The sequence below is a fragment of the Pongo pygmaeus genome, chromosome 22 (assembly GCF_028885625.2).
Source record: "Pongo pygmaeus isolate AG05252 chromosome 22, NHGRI_mPonPyg2-v2.0_pri, whole genome shotgun sequence".
Lineage (NCBI taxonomy): Eukaryota > Metazoa > Chordata > Mammalia > Primates > Hominidae > Pongo > Pongo pygmaeus.
The window spans coordinates 59,219,196-59,241,215 of record NC_072395.2 but is presented as its reverse complement, the minus strand read 5'-3'; the positions used below and the strand labels follow the sequence as shown (position 1 = coordinate 59,241,215).

General features: G+C 50.1%; 1 protein-coding gene across 2 annotated transcripts in view; it reads left to right on the top strand.

Annotated features, from left to right (window-relative positions):
- MCM3AP (minichromosome maintenance complex component 3 associated protein) overlaps positions 1–22,020 on the top strand; it is a 50,421-nt gene that overhangs the window by 8,806 nt on the left and 19,595 nt on the right. For both annotated transcript variants that reach the window (XM_054468377.2, XM_054468378.2), the window contains exons 7-19: positions 1,341–1,480; positions 3,064–3,261; positions 3,831–4,099; positions 6,098–6,260; positions 9,524–9,684; positions 10,691–10,932; positions 11,334–11,536; positions 12,728–12,828; positions 15,234–15,365; positions 15,739–15,852; positions 17,563–17,715; positions 19,647–19,844; positions 21,789–21,857. In XM_054468377.2, coding sequence (XP_054324352.1) covers positions 1,341–1,480; positions 3,064–3,261; positions 3,831–4,099; positions 6,098–6,260; positions 9,524–9,684; positions 10,691–10,932; positions 11,334–11,536; positions 12,728–12,828; positions 15,234–15,365; positions 15,739–15,852; positions 17,563–17,715; positions 19,647–19,844; positions 21,789–21,857 — 2,143 coding nt within the window. The remainder of the gene's footprint in view (positions 1–1,340; positions 1,481–3,063; positions 3,262–3,830; positions 4,100–6,097; positions 6,261–9,523; positions 9,685–10,690; positions 10,933–11,333; positions 11,537–12,727; positions 12,829–15,233; positions 15,366–15,738; positions 15,853–17,562; positions 17,716–19,646; positions 19,845–21,788; positions 21,858–22,020) is intronic.

Below are 22,020 nucleotides of genomic sequence, written 5' to 3'. Positions count from 1 at the left end.
ACATAAATGTGCAAATATGTTTGCTAATGTATGTATAAAATAGTAGTGGGAGGATGCAAAAGAATAGGCTCCTGTCTGTAGAGGGAGCGGGATTCTGAAGGGCAGAGGTTATGGTGGAGTGCTCCATCTTGGACAGGGCATCCTTACACTGTTACGATGTTGAACTGTGTGAATGTATTACCTGCTAAAAAGCAAGTATTCCATTAATACTAAAAATATATGCAGGGACCAAAAATAAAAGTAAAAAACACAGGTACTTCTCTTTGCCAATTTTTTTCTCTTAAATTTCATCCGGGCTGGGCGTGGTGGCTCACGCCTGTAATCCCAGCACTTTGGGAGCCTGAGGCATGTGGACCACCTGAGGTCAGGAGTTCAAGACTAGCCTGGCCAACATGGCAAAACCCCTATCTCTACAATAAACAAATAAATAATAAATAAGCAAGCTGGGTGCGGTGGTGTGCACCTGTAGTCCCAGCTACCTGGGAGGCTGAGGCAGGAGAATCACTTGAACTGGCGAGGCGGAGGTTACAGTGAGCCGAGATTGTGCCATTGCACTCCAGCCTGGCCGACAGCGTGAGATTCTGTCTAAAAAAAAAAAAAAAAAAGCTGGGCGTGGTGGCTCACGCCTGTAATCCCAGCACTTTAGGAGGTCGAGGCTGGTGGATCACCTGAGGTCAGGAGTTCGAGACCAGCCTGACCAACATGGAAAAACCCCGTCTCTACTAAAAAGACAAAATCAGCCGGGCATGGTGGCACATGCCTGTAATCCCAGCTACTTGGGAGGCTGAGGCAGGAGAACGGCTTGAACCCAGGAGGCTGAGGTTGTGGTGAGCTGAGACTGTGCCATTGTACTCCAGCCTGGGCAACAAGAGCGAAACTCCATCTCAAAAAAAAAAAAAAAAATCAGCTATAGGAGTTTCCTTTTTTTAAAAGCCGTGGATAATTTGCATAATCACCATGTTTCCTTAATATAGTAACATATAGTAATAAAAGCTGCCATCATACATCGTATCATTGATATGGTGATTTTTATATCACCTAATACCTAAATAAAATTATTATTAGGTATTAGAATTTTTCTTTTTTTTTTTTTTTTTTCCTTGAGATGAAGTCTTGCTCTGTTACCCATGCTGGAGTACAGTGGCGCAACCTTGGCTCACTGCAACGTCCGCCTCCCGGGTTCAAGTGATTCTCTTGCCTCAGCCTCCCGAATAGCTTCTTTTGTAATGTGTGTGTGTGTGTTTTAAGTTTTAATTTCTTTTTATCATTATGAGAATACACTTCTGTAGGTTCGTGCTAACCATGTGGTACATTCTTACCTTTTACTGGACGTAATTTAGCTCGGGTGAAGAGAACCGATCTGGACAAAGCGAGGACTTTTGTTGGCACCTGCCTGGATATGTGTCCTGAGAAGGAGAGGTACATGCGGGAGACCCGTAGCCAGCTGAGCGTGTTTGAAGTCGTCCCGGGGACTGACCAGGTAGAGCCCTGCATCTCCCCATGGAGTGTGGGCAGGGGACGGGGCTGCTTTTGTCGTTTCTGTACATACTTGATTTGGGTGTTTGTTTTAGATGGTGTTGGGTATTTGTGCTATTAACAATCATATAGAGCTGTTTTGCATTGTGAGATGTTCACTCTGTAATTGGTACCTATACATGATAAGGTATAGATGCAAGTTATTTTAAATAAAGTTGTTTTTCAAATTTTTTTTTTTTTTTTTTTTTGAGACAGGGTCTCACTCTGTCACCTAGGCTGAAGCGCAGTGGTCCAATCATGGCTCACTACAGCCTCAACTTCCCAGGCTCAGGTGATCCTCTCACTCAGCTTACAGAGTAGCTGGGATTAGAGGCATGCTCCACCATGCCCAGTTACTTGTTTTATTTTTTGCAGTGATGGGGTCTTGCCGTGTTGCCCAGGCTGGTCCCGAACTCCTAAGCTCAAGTGATCTGCCCACCTCCGCCTCCCAAAGTGCTGGGATTACAGGCGTGAGCCACCACATCCTGCTAACTTTTTTCTTTTTACGATCTTATTCCTGTCTCTTTCTATGCTTATGTTTTACACATTCGAGATTATGCTTTAGATACAATTTTATGTGTATCTTTTCCACTTAAAACTATGTCATGAACATTTTCCTTTGTTAGGGTAAACTACGAGCATTTAAAAATGACAGCATATTATTAGTAGCTCTGTCAAAACTCTGCATTTTTACCATTAGTAGATGGGCTGTTTCTAAATTTTTAGTTCTATTAACAATATTGTTTGGCATCTTGTATGTAATGCTTCTCTGGTATTTATATTATTTTCTTCAGATCCTAAGAATTACTGCATCAGAGGGTATGACCTTTCCTGAACATTATCAGTGTATCTTCCCAAATTGTTTCCCCAGAAAGCTGCACCAATATAGATCCTTTTGGACTTTGTGAATTTTGCTTATGGGCTTCTCCTTCTCCTCCTGGCTGGTGGCTTTATACACCCTTCGCCTGGTGCAGGGTCCCTAGCCCAGCAACTCATGTCACTGTAGGGCCACTGCCCCAGGAGAGGCACATGCCCAGGGCCTCGTCCTGTGTACATCTCTGCCTATTCCCTTGGCCACGTCTTCAGCCTCCTTTTGAGGTGGGAGATGCAGCTCCAGGCCCCAGGTGGGCAGCCGGCCCCTGATGCTGTGCCCTCAGCAGTCCTCACCGCCTGTCTCTTTTTCACTTCTGCTCTGTGTAGACAATCTGGTGTGTGAGCAGGCCTGAGACCTTTTAAATGCTTGAGGCCCTTCCCTGTCCCATCTCTCCGCTTTGGAGGCTGGCAGATGTGCCTTCACTTAACATTCCTCCTGTTTGTCATGACACACTCGTATCTTAACTGCTTGTCATATTTGCCAAAATCAAATTTCTTAATTTGTCTTTGAATTTTGATTGTCACCTTTTAATAGAAATTTTATGTTGAAAAATATATTCTCAAATACTGATCTTGTGTGGGTGTGTATGTGATTTTCCCCCTCATTTTCAGGCATAACCGTGCCTGGCCCAAGGTATGCCACATGGGCAGCCTGTCTCGGCTTCATGTCTCTAGGTGGACCACGCAGCAGCCGTGAAAGAGTACAGTCGGTCCTCGGCGGATCAGGAGGAGCCCCTGCCCCACGAGCTGCGGCCCTTGCCAGTGCTCGGCAGGACCATGGACTACCTGGTGACGCAGATCATGGACCAGAAGGAGGGCAGCCTGCGGGATTGGTATGACTTCGTGTGGAACCGCACGCGTGGCATACGGAAGGTATTGGCTGCCTCCAACCTGGATGCTAAAAAATCCATGCAAATTCCAAAATCAAACTGATATTTTTATTTTACTCTGTTATATATTTTATCTGTAACAAAAATGTACTTTTGTGGGCCGGGTGTGGTGGCTCAGGCCTGTAATCCCAGCACTCTGGGAGGCCGAGGTGGGTGGATCACCTGAGGTGAGGAGTTTGAGACCAGCCTGGCCAACATGGTGAAACCCCGTCTCTACTGAAAATACAAAAATTAGCTTGGCGTGGTGGCACACGCCTGTAGTCCCAGCTACTCGAGCGGCTGAAGCAGGAGAATTGCTTGAACCTGGGAGGCGGAGGTTGCGGTGAGCCAAGATGACACCACTGCACTCCGGCCTGGCTTCTGTCTCAAAAAAAAAAAAAAAAAGAAAACCCCAGGACTTTTATTTAAGTCACTACAAAGTCCTATTAAAATGTGCATCATGGGCTTTGTTTCAAATTGAAAAGTGAGAAATTGAGGTCGTAGCATGATCCTTCTCACAGTTGCCTCTTTGCATGGGAATGTGTGTGTGATCCTCCCCCCACCTGTGGCCAGGATATCACGCAGCAGCACCTCTGTGACCCCCTGACGGTGTCCCTGATTGAGAAGTGCACCCGGTTTCACATCCACTGTGCCCACTTCATGTGTGAGGAGCCCATGTCCTCCTTTGATGCCAAGATCAATAATGAGAACATGACCAAGTGCCTGCAGAGCTTGAAGGAGATGTACCAGGACCTGAGAAACAAGGGCGTCTTCTGTGCCAGCGAAGCGGAGTTCCAGGGCTACAATGTTCTGCTCAGTCTCAACAAGGGAGACATCCTAAGGTGAATTTTCACATCCAAAAGTTGTCCTAAGGTGGCTGAAAAGGCAGGCTTTAAACAGGAGAAGAGCTTTCAGGAGTGGCAGTAGCCAATAGTGCAGCATTCTCTCTGGTAGCAGATGTTGGGATGATAGTGGAGGACCTTGGTCTGGCTTTGCAGTCGGCTGAGCTGAGCTGGGGGAAGAGCGATGGGGGTGTGCCCTGGGACCAGCACATCTGATGTAGGCCCCACATGTTCATTTCTGAAAACAGTTTCTCCTCACCAGTGAGAAAATGAGGAAGTAATCCTCCTCATGAGACAGGTGAGTGAACCAGGAGAGGGAGTTCCAGGCGCCCTGCAGGGTTGTTAGCAGTTCCCTGTTCCCAGATAGTTTTGTCAAAGATCTAAGTAATAAGAGAGGAAAAAATTGTGTGAAACAAAAATGCGAAGAATGGGGTAGTGAGAATGAATGAATGTAAAACCCTGGTCTGATCCATAATTAGACGCTTATATGCGAAGTCTCGCGAGCTCTCTGGCCCTCTGCTCGTGGTGGACCCTCTGCTTGTGGTTAAGCTGGACTTATGGTGGACAGTGTCCCCTTTAGTTCTAAGATTCCCCTATCAATGGTGAACCTCTTCTTTTTAGCTTTGTATTTTCCTCAAGAACTGTGTGATAGAATATCTAGATGTGTGATTGATTTTAAATTTTTATTTTATTTTTGAGACCAAGTCCTGCTCTGTTGCCCAGGCTGGAGTACAGTAGTGCGATCTCGGCTCACTGCAACCTCCACCTCCTGGGTTCAAGCGATTCTCTTGCCTCAGTCTCCTGAGTAGCTGGGATTAAAGGCACATACCACCATGCCCGCCTAATTTTTTTGTATTTTTAGTAGAGACAGGGTTTCGCCATATTGGCCAGGCTTGTCTGGAACTCCTGACCTCAGGTGATCCACCTGCCTCGGCCTCCCAAAGTGCTGGGATTACAGTTATGAGCCTCTGTGCCCGGCTGATTTTAAATTTTAAAATTAAGCCTTGTATAGTCTGGGCAACATGGTGAGACCCTTCGACCAAAAAAAAAAAAAAAAAAAAAAAAAATTAACCAGGTGTGGTGATGTGTGTCTGTAGTTCCAGCTACTGGGGAGGCTGAGGTGGGAGGATCCCTTGAGCCCAGGAGGTCAAGGCTGCAGTAAGCTGTGATCATGCCACTGCACTCCAGTCTGGGTGACAAAGCAAGACCCTATCTCTTAAAAAAAAAAAAAAAAAAGACCAGGTGTGGTGGCCCATGGCCTGTTATCACAGCACTTGGGAGGCCGAGATGAGAGTGTTGCTTGAGGCCGGAAGGTTGAAGCTGCAATGAACTGTGATCGTGCCACTGCTCTCCAGCCTGGGTGATAGAGCAAGTACTCTGTCTCAAAAAAAAAAAAATTAAACTGGTTATGAAAGATTGCTGTATTGTCTTTTTCTACGTGACAAGCATTTGTTCTCCGTCACGAATAATTTAGTCAAAATCAATTCATTTCTAAACAAAAAGAGTTAAGTTTTCTGTTTTTTAGACTTTACCATCCAGCACAGCTGACAGTCCATTGGCATTACTTTAAAGTAACTTTTTGACAACTGATTCCTAAATTGCTTTTTGAATTTGTTTATTCTGTTCGTTATCGTTTTGAAGGAAACCTTTGTCAAACCAGCCCAAGCGTGGTAGTTAGTAAACTATGAATTTAACGGCACATTTCACCAGTAAGACCCTCCTTCTCAGTATGGTTGAAATCCAGTCTCATTATTACTTGAGACAGGGTCTTGCTCTGTCACCCAGGCTGGAGTACAGTGATGTGATCACAGCTCACTGCAGCCTCAACCTCCTGGGCTCAAACGATCCTCCCACCTTGGCCTCCCCACTTTTTGGGATTACAGGCGTGAGCCACTGCATCTGGCCAGTGAAATCTATTATTTATCAGATCTATCTTCATAAAAATTTGGTCTTATTAAAAATAACATTCCAATCCCTTTTCTCTCCTTTAATTAACAGAGAAGTACAACAGTTCCATCCTGCTGTTAGAAACTCATCTGAGGTGAAATTTGCTGTTCAGGCTTTTGCTGCATTGAACAGTAATAATTTTGTGAGATTTTTCAAACTGGTCCAGTCAGCTTCTTACCTGAATGCTTGTCTTTTGCACTGTTACTTCAGTCAGGTGAGTACATGAGCTGTGCTTACAGAGTTGGAAGAAAGCAGGTGGTTCTTGTGCTATTTGAGTGCTTTCCTATTCCAGGCTTTTCAAAGCATGTCTCAGGCTGACGCTGTGTCACCGTTGCAGCAGCCCCATGAAGGGGTTACTGGTGTTGCCCTGTTTTATAGGGGTTATCACCGTTGGTCACCATCCGGAAAGGCTGTGCAATGGAAAATACAGTTCTATGGTTCAAATAAGAAAAATCTCTTTAGGAAAACATAGGTTGAATTCAGCACTATCATCATCCGTGAAAACTAACTAAAAAGCAAAAATCTCATATGCACAAAATCTTTGACTTTGAAATGCTTCGTGTTTTAAATCGAAGTTTCTGGAGTGAGGCTGATGGCGCTAAGTTCCTTTCAGTGGGTGCCTCAGTGTCTGTGCTTTGCCGTGTGCTAGGGTTGCAGAGGCAATGGGAAGGCCAGTCCCTCCCTTGGGGTTTGCGCAGAGTAAACTCTGTGTCTTGAGGTTTCCAGTCGGTTCTTTTGTTCCAGTTCCATGGAACTTGGGGATGAGGACAGAGCAGCCCCTGTAGCACCTGCTGTTCTAGGCCCTGCATGATTCCGTTCAGTGCGACGTGACCAGGACCGCGGCCCGCCGTACAGAGCGCCACCTCACCTCGCACGCACTCTGCTGCCCATTCTGGCAGCGGCTTCAAGGAGGCTGCCGGGATTCCTTGCCACAAGCCCGTAGTGGCCGCAGTGTGGGGAGGATGCTGCCTGGGAGATCTCAGGACCTGCCTAGGTTGGTCTGTGGCTCCAGGTCATTTCTCTGGTCACACATCAGGGCCTCCTGTAAACACTGACTAAACCCACAGTCATGTCACGGTCAGAGGGTCTTTTGCAGGTTTGCTCCTTGCTGTCAGATCTGCAGGTTGCCAAACAGAACTGATATTCTGGAGTAAATGAAAAGGTTTTCCACCACTTGCCACTTGTAGTTAATATTGGCTGGGTGCTTTGGCTCACACCTGTCATCCTGGCACCTTGGGAGGCTTGGGAGGTGGGAGAATTGCTTGAGCTCAGGAGTTTAAGGCCAGCCTGGGCAACATAGGGAGGCCCTGTCTCTACTAAAAATAAAAAAAAAGTCAGCCAGACAGGTGTGGTGGGATGCTTCTGTAGTTCCAGCTACTCAAGAGGCTGAGGTGGGAGGATCACTTGAGCCCAGGAAGTTGAGGCTGCAGTAAGCCAAGATCTGCACTCTCCAGCCTGGGCAACAGAGACCCTCTCAAAAAAATAAACAAAAATAAAATAAAACATAGTTAATGTTGTATACATGATTGAGTGTTAGTAGAATGTTGACCATTTTTAATAACTTTATTTATTTATTTATTTAGAGATGGAGTCTTGCTCTGTTGCTCAGGCTAGAGTGCAGTGGCACGATCTCTGCTCACTGCAACCTCCGCCTCCTGGGTTCAAGCGATTCTCCTGCCTGAGCCTCCCTCCTGAGTGGCTGGGATTACAGGAGCCCACCACCACGCCCAGCTAACTTAGTAGAGATGGGATTTCGCCATGTTGGCCAGGCTGATCTCGAACTCCTAGCCTCAGGTGATCCACCCACCTTGGCCTCCCAAAGTGCTGGGATTACAGGTGTGAACCACCTTGCCTGGCCATTTTTAATAACTTTAAACAAAAGAGATATTCAGGTATTTTTCTTTAGAAAAACTCTTCACCGGCAGTGGCGCACAGAGGCAGCCTCCTGTCCCCGCAGCCCTGTGCACTCCTGCTCAGAGGCTTTGTGCTTGCTGTTCCCACTGCTGGTCTACACTCGCAGAGCCGCACGGCGCTGTCTCCACCTCCCTGAGGCCAGGCGAGGCTTGGCTGCTGCCCTCAGCAGGGCCCCTGCCAGCGCTCCATGTTCTCCCTGCCCATCTGCCGCACTAAATCACCATTCCGTGTGTTTGATGTGTTTGTTTTCTGTGGCATTGGTCTCTCCCCTGGCACGTCAGCTATGTGGGGACAGGGATTGTGTTTTTGTTCACTGTTGTACTCTCAGCATTAAAAACGGTGCCAGGCACAGAGCAAACACTTGATCAGTGTTGGTTGAATTAAAGAACATCGGAAGAGGACTAACAGCTTAGGCACCAAAGTCCCAGCACTCAAGCATAATTTTTGTTAGGATTTTCATTTTTTCCTTTGTCTATTTTTACCTTTATTTTTATTTATTTATTTTTTTGAGATGGCGTCTCACTTTGTCACCCAGGCTGGAGTGCAGTGGCGTGATCTCGGCTCGCTGCAACCTCCACCTCCCGGGTTGAAGCGATTCTCCTGCCTCAGCCTCCCTAGTAGCTGGTATTACAGGTGCGTGCCACCACACCCAGCTAATTTTTGTATTTTTAGTAGAGATGGGGTTTCACCATGTTGGCCAGGCTGGTCTCAAACTCCTGGCTTCAAGTGACCCACCTGCCTTGGCCTCCCAAAGTGTTGGGATTACAGGCGTGAGCCACCGCACCCAGTCCCATTGTCTTTTTTTTAAGAGACTGGTTTTCACTCTGTCACCTAGGCTGGAGTGCAGTGGTGTGATCAAGGCTCACTGCAGCCTCAACCTCTTGGGCTCAAGCAGTCCTCCCACTTCAGCCTCCCATGTTGCTGGGACCACAGGTGCATGCCACCAAGCCCCACTAATTAAAACAAATTTTTTTTGTAGAGAATAGGATGTAGCTATGTTGCCCAGGCTGGTCTTGAATTCCTGGGCTCAAGTGATCCTCCCACCTTGGCGTCCCAAAGTGCTGGGATTACAGGTGTGAGCCACTGCACCTGGTCTTTGTCTTCTTTTTTTTTTTTTTTAAGGCTCTTGTTAGAATGCCGTGAACAGTTGTCTCCAACTATTATATGTCATTCCACGGGATTGGTTTCCTGCTGGCATTCCATGGTCTCTGGGGCCTTCTGCAGCACCTTCCTGGCCTTCTGTCATGTGGATGCTGCACAGCTGACTTCACCTGGCCTTGTCGATGGGCAGTTTGTTTCATGATTTCTCTTATCAATAAAACCTTCACAAGCCATCCTTCTCTGTGAGAGTGTTTGCTTGGCACGCATTCCTGAGCACTGCCCCTGAGCAGACCGCCTACGATCTCTAAGCTTGGGTTCCATGTTGCCAGAGCGCCTTCTGGTGGACTCAGCCCAGGAGGAGCCCATGTGCCCCACGCTGGCCATGTCTGTGGTCATGGGCTGACTGCATGTGTCTGACTGGGCCTTCCTCTGAGACTGCAGTGATTTGGCTCCTCCTTTCAGATCCGCAAGGATGCTCTCCGGGCGCTCAACTTCGCGTACACGGTGAGCACACAGCGATCTACCGTCTTTCCCCTGGATGGCGTGGTGCGCATGCTGCTGTTCAGAGACTGTGAAGAGGCGACCGACTTCCTCACCTGCCACGGCCTCACCGTTTCCGACGGGTAAGAGCCGAGAGTGGAAATGCGGGGCCCCTGTCTCCTTTTTTCTTGTTAATTCTGATGAAGGGCTGTGAGGGGCTGGCTGCTTGCCTGACTTGAAGAAGGTGCATTCCCTCTGCCATGCAGGTGAACACACAAGACTCAGAATGGCTGGGGGTGTTCCCAAGGTCACACCCTGGCTGTCAGCACATTGAGGGCTCAGACCAAGTTCTTTGTGACTCCAAAATCAGTCCTTTTCACGAGTTGCCAACGAACCTAAAGATAAAAGTTAGGGCCTTCCTTATTTTTTCCCTTGACTGCCTTTGCCAGCCAATGACGGACAACCTCTGACGGCTGGGATGGAGGCACCCGCAGGCCAGCCGGAGTCTTCTCCAGTACTTAGCAGTCAGAGTGGTGAGACTCACAGATGCTCTCTCAGAAACCGGCAGCTTACACTCAACACCCGGTGCCTAGTTCCCCACCCTGTCTCCTGTAACTCCTCACCTGCCTCCTGCCTGTCTCCTCCTTCCAGTTGTGTCTCCTCCTCCCGGTCCTGTCTCCTCCTCCCGGTCCTGTCTCCTCCTCCCGGTCCTGTCTCCTCCTCCCGGTCCGGTCTCCTCCTCCCGGTTCGGTCTCCTCCTCCCGGTCCGGTCTCCTCCTCCCGGTTGTGTCTCCTCCTCCCGGTTGTGTCTCCTCCGTCCGGTTCTGTCTCCTCCTCCCGGTTCTGTCTCCTCCTCCCGGTTCTGTCTCCTCCTTCCGGTTGTGTCCTCACAAAATAAGACGGTTTTGGCTGAGCCAGCGAGGAAGCAGGAGTGAGTCAGCGTGTGTCTGTTAACACGCTGGGCTCAGTGGTTCCAGGGACCTACAGAGGCGCCAGGGTGGGCAGCAGTGGGACCCGGGCCACTGCTTTCTGTTATTTACACGTGGCTGTGGTGACGTCCAAGGAGCTTGCAGTACTCAGCGGGGCACTGAGGGCGAAGCTGTCTTCTCCCCTGGTGACACCCTCGGGGGTCTTTTGTGGTCTGGGTAGCTGTGTGGAGCTGAACCGGTCTGCATTCCTGGAACCAGAGGGATTATCCAAGACCAGGAAGTCGGTGTTTATTACCAGGAAGCTGACGGTGTCGGTCGGGGAAATTGTGAACGGAGGGCCATTGCCCCCCGTCCCTCGTCACACCCCTGTGTGCAGCTTCAACTCCCAGAACAAGTACATCGGGGAGAGCCTGGCCGCGGAGCTGCCCGTCAGCACCCAGAGACCCGGCTCAGACACAGTAGGTGAGCGAAGCTGCAGTCGTAGTGAGGGGACTAGCTGCATTTTCCCACCGGGACGCCTCCGAGGAGCCTGGGCATCTGCATTTTCCCACTGGGACGTCTCCCAGGAACCTGAGCACCTGTCTTGTCTTGGGGCCCAGGGGTGTGGCTCTTCCTCATGCTCAGATGGTTCTCACTGGGAGTGGACTGAGGGCTTTGAAGCCCTCCTCCTGGCTCCCTGACATCCTGGGGCTTGTTTTACATGCAAAGCGTATGTTGTCCCATGTAGCTGGTCTCCTGGAGGGCAGGCCAGTCCTCCGGGTCACTGTGGGTGGTCTGGGGCTGTCCCTGCACCGACCTTGGTCCCCGTGGTGCCAGGCACCCTGTGTCTGCAGCTATGTTTTCTCCTGTATGTTTCCTTCCAGGTGGAGGGAGAGGAGAGGAGTGTGGTGTAGAGCCGGATGCACCCCTGCCCAGTCTCCCACAGTCTCTACCAGCCCCTGCGCCCTCGCCAGTGCCTGTGCCTCCTGTCCTGGCACTGACCCCATCTGTGGCGCCCAGCCTCTTCCAGCTCTCTGTGCAGCCTGAGCCACCGCCTCCAGAGCCCGTGCCCATGTACTCTGACGAGGTAGGGACTCTTTTTTTTCTAGGTCTGGACTCTGGGAAGCCCACTGTGCACAAACGTCCTTAGTCATCACCCCATGAGGTGGGGCTGTGGCGCCTGGTCTCTCAGGAGAGTCCAGAGAGGGGTCCTGCCTAGAATCACTCAGCCTCAGGTGGGGCCCACCTATTCAGGCTCATTCTGGAGTCCGTCTTCATCTCAGGAGCTTCCTGTCACAGCACCGGCCTGAGCCCCTGTGTGTCTGAACTCAACACCCGTCTATTCCTGACGGGATCATTGGCAGCATTGTGCGCCCCCTGATGGGTGTGACCTGGGGTGGCGTGTCTGCCTGGTGGGTGTGTCCCCTGTGGGTGTGGCCTGGAGTGGGCATGTCCCCCTGATGGGACCCCAGTATGCATGGACTGAGTGTGGGTGTGTACCCTGAAGGGCATGTCCTGGGGTTGGGTGTCCCCACTGATGGGTGTGACCTGGGGTGGGCGTGTCCCCTGTGGGTGTGGCCTGGGTAGGCGTGTCCCCTGGTGGGTGTGCCCCCTGATGGGCATGGCTTGGGGTGGCTGTGCCCCCTGATAGGCGTGGCCTCGGGGTGGACGTGTCCCCTCTGGTGTGTGTGGTCTCTGTGGCTGTGCACCCTGATGGGCATGGCCTGGGGGTGGGTGAGCCCCTGATGGGCATGGCCTGGAGGTGGGTGAGCCCCTGATGGGCATGGCCTGGGGGTGGGTGAGCCCCTTGACCGGCCTGGCCTGGGGGTGGATGTGCCCCTTGATGGTTGTGGCCTCACGGTGGGCATGGTCCCGACAGGTGCCTTGATATTGAGTAGAGCCTGTCGACTCTATGGTTGTGAGACTGGATTGTGCCACTCTGGCTGCTTCGGGGCAGGCACTGGGCACCAGCCCATCTGGGGATCACGGAGTCCTGGGGGGGAGCATAGAGTGGCCACAGAAACAGAGGCTGCTTGACGTAGACTGGAGATGGCTAGGCCAGGGCGCTGTATGGCCATCCGCAGGGCGCCTTCCTCTCCAGATGGCACCTTTCCATTCGCTAGGGGACACCTTTCCTGCAACAGCCTAGCCGACCCCGTGTCAGGGGTTGTTTGCTTCTGTCACGAGACGCCTGCAGACTGTCCGGTGACAACATGTTACCCAGCATTTCTGCCCTGGGTGGGACGTTCCATTCCACCCCATGCTGGTCTCTCCACAGGACCTGGCGCAGGTGGTGGATGAGCTCATCCAGGAGGCTCTGCAGAGGGACTGTGAGGAAGTTGGCTCTGCGGGCGCTGCCTACGCAGCTGCCGCCCTGGGGTGAGTGGCATCTGGTGCTCCCCTCCTGCTGCTTGCTGCGGGGAGCTGCGCCCAGTCCTCCAGAAGTTTCCTTTCATAAAGTTGCCTGCGTTTTTGGAGTCATAATCCAATAAGTTATTGCCAGATACAGTGTCAGGAAGATTTTCGCCTACATTCTTCTTTTTCAGGATGGTTTTGCTATTTGGGGTCTCCTGAGATACCATGCGAATTTTAGGATGAGTTTTTCTGTTTCTGCAGAAAGTGCTGTTGGGATTTTGATAGGGATTGCGTTGAATCTGTTGATTGTTCTGGGTGGTACTGTCATCTTTTTTTTTTTTTTTTTTTTTTTTGAGATGGAGTCTTGCTCTGTTGCTCAGGCTGGAGTGCAGTGGCTCGATCTCAGCCTCACTGTAACCTCCAGCTCCTGGGTTCAAGCAATTCTTCTGCCTCGGCTTCCCGAGTAGCTGAGATTACAGGTGGGCACCATCCTGGCTAATTTTTTTATTTTTTGTAGAGATGCCTTTCGCCATGTTGTCCAGGGGTGGTCTCGAACTCCTGGCCTCAAGTGATCCACCTGCCTCAGCCTCCTAAAGTACTGGGATTACAGGCATGAGCCACTGCACCTGGCCAGTATTGTCATCTTAACAATATTAGATCTTATAATCTGAGAATATGGGATTTCTTTCCATTTATTTAGGTCATTCTTAATTTCTTTCCACAATGCTTTGTAGTTTTCAACGTATAAAGTTTTTGCCTCCTAGGTTAAATTGTTTTGTTTGTTTGGTTTGTTTTGTTTTGTTTTGTTTTTGAGACGGAGTGTCGCTCTGTCGCCCAGGCTGGAGTGCAGTGGCACAATCTTGGCTCACTGCAACCCCCACCTCCCGGATTCAAGCGATTCCTCTGCCTCAGCCTCCCGAGTAGCTGGGATTACAGGCATCTGTCACCACGCCTGGCCAATTTTTTGTATTTTTAGTAGAGACAGGGTTTCACCGTTATTAGCCAGGATGGTCTCGATCTCCTGACCTCGTGATCCGCCCGCCTCGGCCTCCTAAAGTGCAGGGATTACAGGTGTGAGCCACTGCACCTGGCCTTGTTGAGGATTTTTATATCCATATTCATGAGGAATATTGGTCTGTAGTTTTCCTTTTTATTTCTTTATTCCTTTTTTTTTTTTTCTTTTTTGAGACAGGGTCTTATTTTGTCACCTAGACCCGAGTGCAAAAGCATAATCATGGCTAACTACAGCCTTGATCTTCTAGGCTCAAGCCATCCTCTCACCTCAGCCTCCCAAGTAGCTAGGACCACAGGTGCATGCCACCATACCCGGCTAATTTTTTAATTTTTTATAGAGATGGGGTCTCTCTATGTTGCCCAGGTTAGTCTTGAAGTCCTGGGCTCAAGCAATCCTCCCACCTCAGCCTCCTAAAATGCTGCAATGACAGGCATGAGCCACTGTGCCTGCTCAGTCTATAGTTCTCCTATAGTGTCTTTGGTCTGTCTTTGGTATTAGGGCAATGCTAGCCTCATAAAATGAGTTAGTAAATACTCCCTCCTCTTCAGTTTTTTGAAAGGATTTGAAAAAGATTGGTGGTTAGTTTTTCGTTAGTGTTTAATAGAATTTACCAGTGAAACCTTCTGGTCTTATACCTTTCTTTGTTTGGAAGTCTCCTTACTAGTTATAGGTCTACTCAGATTTTTCTGTTTCTTCATGAGTCAGTTTTGGTAGATTGTGTGCTTCTAACAGTGGGCATAATTTTTCTGCTGGCAGCCAAACAGGTACAGGTTGCATATCCCTTCTCCAAAATGCTTGGGACCACAAGGGTTTTTAGATTACAGATATTTTTGGATTTTGGAATATTTGTATTATATGCACCAGTTGAGTATCTCTTACCTAAAAATCTGAAAATCTGAATTCTAAAATGCTCCAATGAGCATTTCCTTTGAAAAGCATGACATGGTGTGCTCAAAAAGTTTGAGATTTTGGAGCATTTTGGATTTCAGATTTTTGGATTAGGGACAGTCAACCTGTGTGTTTTTTTTTTTTCCTTGTCAATGACTTGGCTTTTTTATTCTGATATTTTTCTCTCTCTCTTTTTTTTTTTAATGAGACAGAGTTTCGCTGTGTCGCCCAGGCTGGAGTACAGTGACGCGATCTCGGCTCACTGCAGTCTCCCCCTCCCAGGTCCAAGCAATTCTTCTGCCTCAGCCTCCTGAGTAGCTGGGGCTACAGGCGTGTGCTGCCGCGCCTGGCTAATTTTTGTATTTTTAGTAGAGATGGGGTTTCACTGTGTTGGCCAGAATGGTCTTGATCTCCTGACCTCGTGATCCACCCACCTCAGCCTCCCAAAGTGCTGGGATTACAGGCGTGAGCCACCGCATCCGGCCTTGACTCTGATTTTGAATGCTATCCCCTTTGCTCTGTTTAGTGTTTCTAATGCTGCTATGGAGGATTTGTTAACAGCTGCAACCACGGGCATTTTGAGGCACATTGCAGCCGAAGAAGTGTCTAAGGAAAGGGAGCGAAGGGAGCAGGAGAGGCAGCGGGCTGAAGAGGAAAGGTAAGTGTGTCTTGTCCACGCAGCCAAATAAGGAGCTCAGTGTGGACACAGGCAAGAACTGACCCTGGCCGTGATGCTCCTGCTATTGTCCACTGTGCTACCATTCCACCCCTGCTGACCCACTCATGTCCTCCTATGCTTCAGCCCAGGGGGTGGATGGAGCGCCTCAGGCCACACCTACCCGTGAGCAGTGGCCCTTCCCAGCCAGGAAAGGCAGGGGAAGGGAGGTGGTGTCAGGGTAGCTGGAGTAGGGGTGGCCTGCCGACTCAGGCAGCACACCTCAATCCCTGTCTGCGTGGCCAGGGAGTAAAACAAACAGTACTTATTTTTATTCTTAAACATTACCCTTGTGTATTTTTTCTCTTCCCTGTAGGTTGAAACAAGAGAGAGAGCTGGTGTTAAGTGAGCTGAGCCGGGGCCTGGCCGTGGAGCTGATGGAACGCGTGATGATGGAGTTTGTAAGGGAAACCTGCTCCCAGGAGTTGAAGTAAGTGAAACGCTGGTGTCTTGCTGTGCCAGGAGAGTGAGCTTTGGCTGTGCCCTAGGCTGTGTCTTGCGCCACTGAGGATAGGCTATTAGAAATGGGTCTTGCCTGTCTAAGCTACTTTGATTTTGTGACCAATTGTATTTGATGCAGTCCTCTGTGCTCCCTTGGCTGACAGAATTTTATGATAAAAAATTGTCTTTTATATGAGGGCTGCCACCACATGACCATAGTCAGCCATCCTTCGTAGCCACTGGCATTTATCATATATTTGAGACACTTCCAGTTGATTGCACAAGTCAGATGTTGCTGATGAGAATATTTTGTGGTTGTCTGCATAGTAATTTACAAATTCTACGCCAGGCACCTGTAGTCTGAGCTCCTCAAGAGACTGAGGTGCAAAGATCACTTAAGCTCAGAAGTTCCAGGTAGTGTGCTATGACTGCACCTGTGGTGGCCACTGTACTCCAGCCTGGGCAACATAGTGAGACCCTGTCTCTAAAATAATTAAAAATTCTGACTATTTTATTAAGATAAAGGTTTATTTCTTAACTGTTACAAGGGCCCCTATGGACCTATAATTTGGCACCCTGTACCACTTAATTCTTTTTACCCTGTCTTTTTAGGTGTCTGTAGTTTAAGTATTAAAGCTTCTCTTACAGTGAAGATGGAATTACATTTTAATACTGAGGATGCAGACTCTTGCACTTTTTTTTTTTTTTTTTAAAGACGGAGTCTTGCTCTGTCACCCACACTGGAGTGCAGTGGCACGATCTGGGTTCACTGCAACCTCTGCCTCCCGCGTTCAAGCAATTCTCCTACCTCAGCCTCCCAAGTAACTAGAATTACAGGCACGCACCGCCATGCCCAGCCAAATTTTTTTTTTGAGATGGAGTCTCACTCTGTTGCCCAAGCTGGAGTGCAGTGGCGCCATCTCGGCTCACTGCAAGCTCCGCCTCCCAGGTTCACGCCATTCTCAGCCTCCTGAGTAGCTGGGACTACAGGAGCCCGCCACTATGCCTGGCTAATTTTCATATTTTCAGTAGAGACGGGGTTTCACCGTGTTAGCCAGGATGGTCTTGATCTCCTGACCTCATGGTCCGCCCGCCTTGGCCTCCCAAAGTGCTGGAATTACAGGCATGAGCTACCGTGCGCGGCCGTCCAGCTAATTTTTTGTATTTTTAGTAGAGACGGGGTTTTACCATGATGGCCAAGCTGGTTTCGAACTCCTGACCTCAAGTGATCTGCCTGCCTTGGCCTCGCAAAGAGCTAGGATTACAGGCGTAAGCCACTGTGCCTGGTCGACTCTTGCACTTTTCGTTTTTTTTTTTTTTTTTTTTTTTTTTTTTGAGATGGAGTCTCGCTCTGTCATCCAGGCTGGAGTGCAGTGGCGTGATCTCTACTCACTGCAAGCTCTGCCTCCTGGGTTCACATCATTCTCCTGCTTCAGCCTACCGAGTAGCTGGGACTACAGGCGCCCGCCACCACACCAGGCTAATTTTTTTGTATTTTTAGTAGAGACAGGGTTTCACCGTGCTAGCCAGGATGGTCTTGATCTCTTGACCTCATGATCCACCCGCTCCAGCCTTCCAAAGTGCTGGGATTACAGGCGTGAGCCACCGCGCCTGACCGACTCTTGCACTTTTCAAGCAAGCCCTCAGTGTCTGTGGGCCCCAAGTACAGCGTCTTCCATGCTGATTGCCCTGTTTCTAGGAATGCAGTAGACACAGACCAGAGGGTCCGTGTGGCCCGTTGCTGTGAGGATGTCTGTGCCCACTTAGTGGACTTGTTTCTCGTGGAGGAAATCTTCCAGACTGCAAAGGAGACCCTCCAGGAGCTTCAGTGCTTCTGCAAGTATCTACAGCGGTGAGTCCTGTGTTCCTACAGGCAAAATCCACACACACAGGGAAGAGTCTTTTACCAAATTCAAAATATATAAGCTATCAGTTTCTGTATTCAGTGGTAAATGAGGGAAAAAGTTATAGCAATTAATACCTAAAATAGACTCTAATTGGATTATACTGCATTTCAGAAATACTTGATTACACACACACACACACACGCACACAATATAAGGGGAAAAGTCAGGAGTTAGATTGGGACGTGGTGGCTGCTGTGTATGTCAACTAATATTTATAGGGTGCCTGCCATTTGCCCACTGCACTAGGTGCTGGGAGACAGCTGTGAACAAGCCAGATTATGGCTGCATGCACCAATAAGGGTGAATTCTCAAAATATAAGTAGTGGAGAAAAAGCAATTAATAGGGAATATACAAATAGTGTATATTCAAACTAAATAGGTTGTTTCGGATTTATATATAGTGGTATAACCCTAAAGAAAAGAAGGAAAATAATGATCATAATCTCAGCATAGTGGTTACTTTTGGGAATGGGAGGTGGTGCCTTTCATGGCCACAACTTCTCAACTGGATGTAAGTGCACAGGTGCTCAATGATTTATTAATCTTATAATTGAGCATATATGTGTTATGTATGTTGTATGATTCATTTCATAATAAAATGGAAAATCAGTAATAGTGTCCTTGGCAGTTGGAACAGTATAAAAGGGAGTATGGGGAGAAGTGAGTCTTCCTTCTACAACAGACCCCTGTCCATTGTGCGAGCAGCAGCTGCTTGCGAAACCATCCAGAGACTTTCTGTCCTTTCTTGTGGCTGTTGGCACAGATGGGCTCATGATCCCTACTTTGCTCTGAGCCTTCTTTTGCTCCATGTGATATGAGGTGGAGGCTTGGCTGTAGCAGCATGCTGAGCTGTCCCCGTTGCCAGTGGTCTTGAGGTCAGTGTGAGAATGTACCATAAATGACCTTCCTGGTCTTCTGTTGATGGACTTTCATGTGGCTTTTTTTTTTTTTGAGATGGAGTCTCACTCTGTCACCCAGGCTGGAGTGCAGTGGCGCAATCACAGCTCACTGCAACCTCCACCTCCCAGGTTCAAGTGATTCTTCTGCCTCAGCCTCCTGAATAGCTGGGACTACAGGCGTGCGCCATCATGCTCGGCTAATTTTGTTTTTTTTATTTTTAGTAGAGATGGGGTTTCACTATATTGGCCAGGCTGCTCTCGAACTCCTGACCTCGTGATCCGCCCGCCTCGGCCTCCCAAAGTGCTGGGATTACAGGCGTGAGCCACCGAGCCTGGCCGTAGCTCTTTTTAGCTCTGGTAAAGACTGTTGCGGTGACTGTCATTGTATAGACAGACATCTCACCCGTTTGCACACAGGCACGTGGGTGTGGACATAAATTCCTATCAGTGGTGGCTGTGGGTCAAGGGGTATATGTATCTTTTTTTTTTGAGACAGAGCCTTGCTGCGTCAACCAGGCTGGAGTGCAGTGGTGTGATCTCGACTCACTGCAACCTCCACCTCCTGGGTTTAAGGGATTCTCCTGCCTCAGCCTCCCAAGTAGCTGGGACCACAGTCGCCCGCCACCATGCCCGGCTAATTTTTTGTATTTTAGTAGAGATTGGGTTTCACTGTGTTGCGCAGGCTGGTCTTGAACTCTTGAGCTCAGGTAGTCTGCCCGCCTTGGCCTCCCAAAGTGCTGGGATTACAGGCGTGAGCCACTGCACCCGGCTGGGTACATGTATCTTAAATCTGTATCCATATTGCCAAGTCAGCCTCCAAAGCTCATTCAGTATTAACTGTTCACGTTCAGTAGTTTCATTTCTCACCACACTCATTTGATGTCCTTCTTTCCCCATGCCTGAGTTCTGACTGCAATGTGTTTCTCAGTTTGAAGACCCTGAAAACACTGTGTGATGATACATTTTCATGTCCCCAGGTGGAGGGAAGCTGTCACAGCCCGCAAGAAACTGAGGCGCCAAATGCGGGCTTTCCCTGCTGCGCCCTGCTGCGTGGACGTGAGCGACCGGCTGAGGGCACTGGCGCCCAGTGCAGAGTGTCCCATTGCTGAGGAGAACCTGGCCAGGGGCCTCCTGGACCTGGGCCATGCAGGGAGATTGGGCATCTCCTGCACCAGGTCAGCATCAGCTGCCGCCTGCCTCGTCAGGGCTCCCCTGCCCCCACTTGGTTTTACCAGGAGCTGAATTAATGTGTGTGTTTGGAGGGTGAAGATAGGTGAAGCCTGGAGGCGAGGACAGGCACAGGGTTGCATTTTGAAGGTTGTCTCCCACAGCTGTGGACGTGTGACTTGTTCCACTGGTAAAGCAGAGCTCTGAGTTCACCTTGAAAGACTCAGTGTCCTGGTGCCTGAGTTTAACTCTGCATCACCTGTTCTTTTCCTGCTCATCCCAGTTTAAGTACTTGCCACGTCCATCCTTGTTGGAGGAGCCCGAGGTCCACGCTGGCCTGTGTCTTCCGATCCCATCCCTGCCCCATCCCTCTGTTCCTCCCGCCATCTCCTTCACACACTGCCCCCTTTCTGTGGCAGCATCTTCCAGACTCCACCTCTACCTTCCAGTATTTCCCTCGAGGCCCCTTGGTGTGGCCCTGGTCCTCCCTGCCACTCCTCCTGGTCACCCTGAGCAGAACCGGCTCCTCAGGGCCATGCCAGGACTCCCCTCAGCCTGCATTCCTGGCCATGCTGGGCTTGGCCTTCATTTAGAACCCATGTAGGTGCCACCTCTTGCCTGGCCTCAGGGCTCCCTGGCCTCCCAGTGGGTGGGGACTGGGGAGGCAGCCTGGAGGACCTAGCAGGCACACCGCTGGGGCCTCATGTCATGTCTTGTCCTCCTCCCGGTCATCACTGGATGTTCCCTCTGAAAACTGTCTTGTGGGTTTCATTTGGCCCCATCAGGTTCCGCGCCGGCAGTGGGGGTGGCAGTCCCAGCCTGTTGCAGGCACGCTGTGAGGCCAGGGCTGGGGCTGGCTCCTCTGACCCATTGGCTGCCTTCACATAGTGACCTGGCCTTCTCCGGGAGTCATGGCTTCTTGTGTCCCCCCTCCGTAGCTGCCCTTGTCAGCCTCAGTCTCCTTGTCTGAGCCCTCCACCCTGCCCCCTCAGCCCAGACCTCTGCCCTCTGCCCTTCCCTTCTGCGCAGCCCCTGGTGATAGCCCCGTCACCCGTCTGTCACTGACAGCCCCCATCATGCATCTCCAACTGAGGCCTCTTCCCTGAGTTCCAGACTTGGTTTCCAGTTCATGGTTTAACCTCTAAACCTGATTTTCCCCCACCCTGCCCCTTCCTGCTCATAGGATGCCGTCCTGTCCTCCTGTGCTTAGGGCACAAACCTGGGCTTGCATCTCTCTCAGACCCAGCATCCTCAGCTCTGCCCTCAAAACGCACCAAGGGCATGGCAGTTTTCTCCACCTCACTGGAATGTTGCTGCAGCACCTGTCTGCCAGCTTCCACCCTGGGCCCCGATCGTGTCCTCAGCACCACAACAGAGGGATCGTCCGACAGCTCAGCCAGGTGGCGTTGCCTCTCGGCGGCGTCCCTAGCACTCCCCGAGTCTCTGCATTGTGGACCCACCCCCTCCCCCGCTGCCCTCACTGCTCTCCCCAAACACGCCAGGTCCAGCTATGGCCTGGCACAGCCATGCCCTCTGCTGTTTCCAGAAGTTGTCACGCTGGCTCCCCCGTTTCCTTCAGGTCTTTGCTCACATATCACCTGACCACCCTGAGTGAGATTGCAACACGCACCCTGGCTCCAGCCCCACCTGGCAGCATTTGCCCACAGTGCCGACACCTCCCACATGCCAGGCCAGCCACTTAGAGATGCTGTTCTCTCCCCATTAGAGCCTATGTTCTCGAAGGGCAGGATTTTGTCTGTTTATTGCTGAATCTCCCATGGCCAGCACACAGTGGATACTTAACATGATATTTGTGGAATGAAGGAATCCTCTAACCTGTTTCATTGGCAGAAAATGTGTTTTTCAGTCTCCTGAGTATTCCCCAGGGGACACTAGCCAGTACTTTTCACTAAGCTCCTGCGGGGACACTGTCATTCTGCTTTCCTTTGCAGGTTAAGGCGGCTCAGAAACAAGACGGCTCACCAGATGAAGGTTCAGCACTTCTACCAGCAGCTGCTGAGGTCTGTCATGCTGCACCCTTCTGCGCACCCCCTGGTGATCCCCCTGTTCCCCAGTCTGTCACACTGGCAGCCCCCCTCATGCATCTCCAACTGAGGTCTCTTCGATGACCTCCAGACTTGGTTTCTAGTTTGGAGTTCAGCCTCTGAACCTGATTTTCCTCCA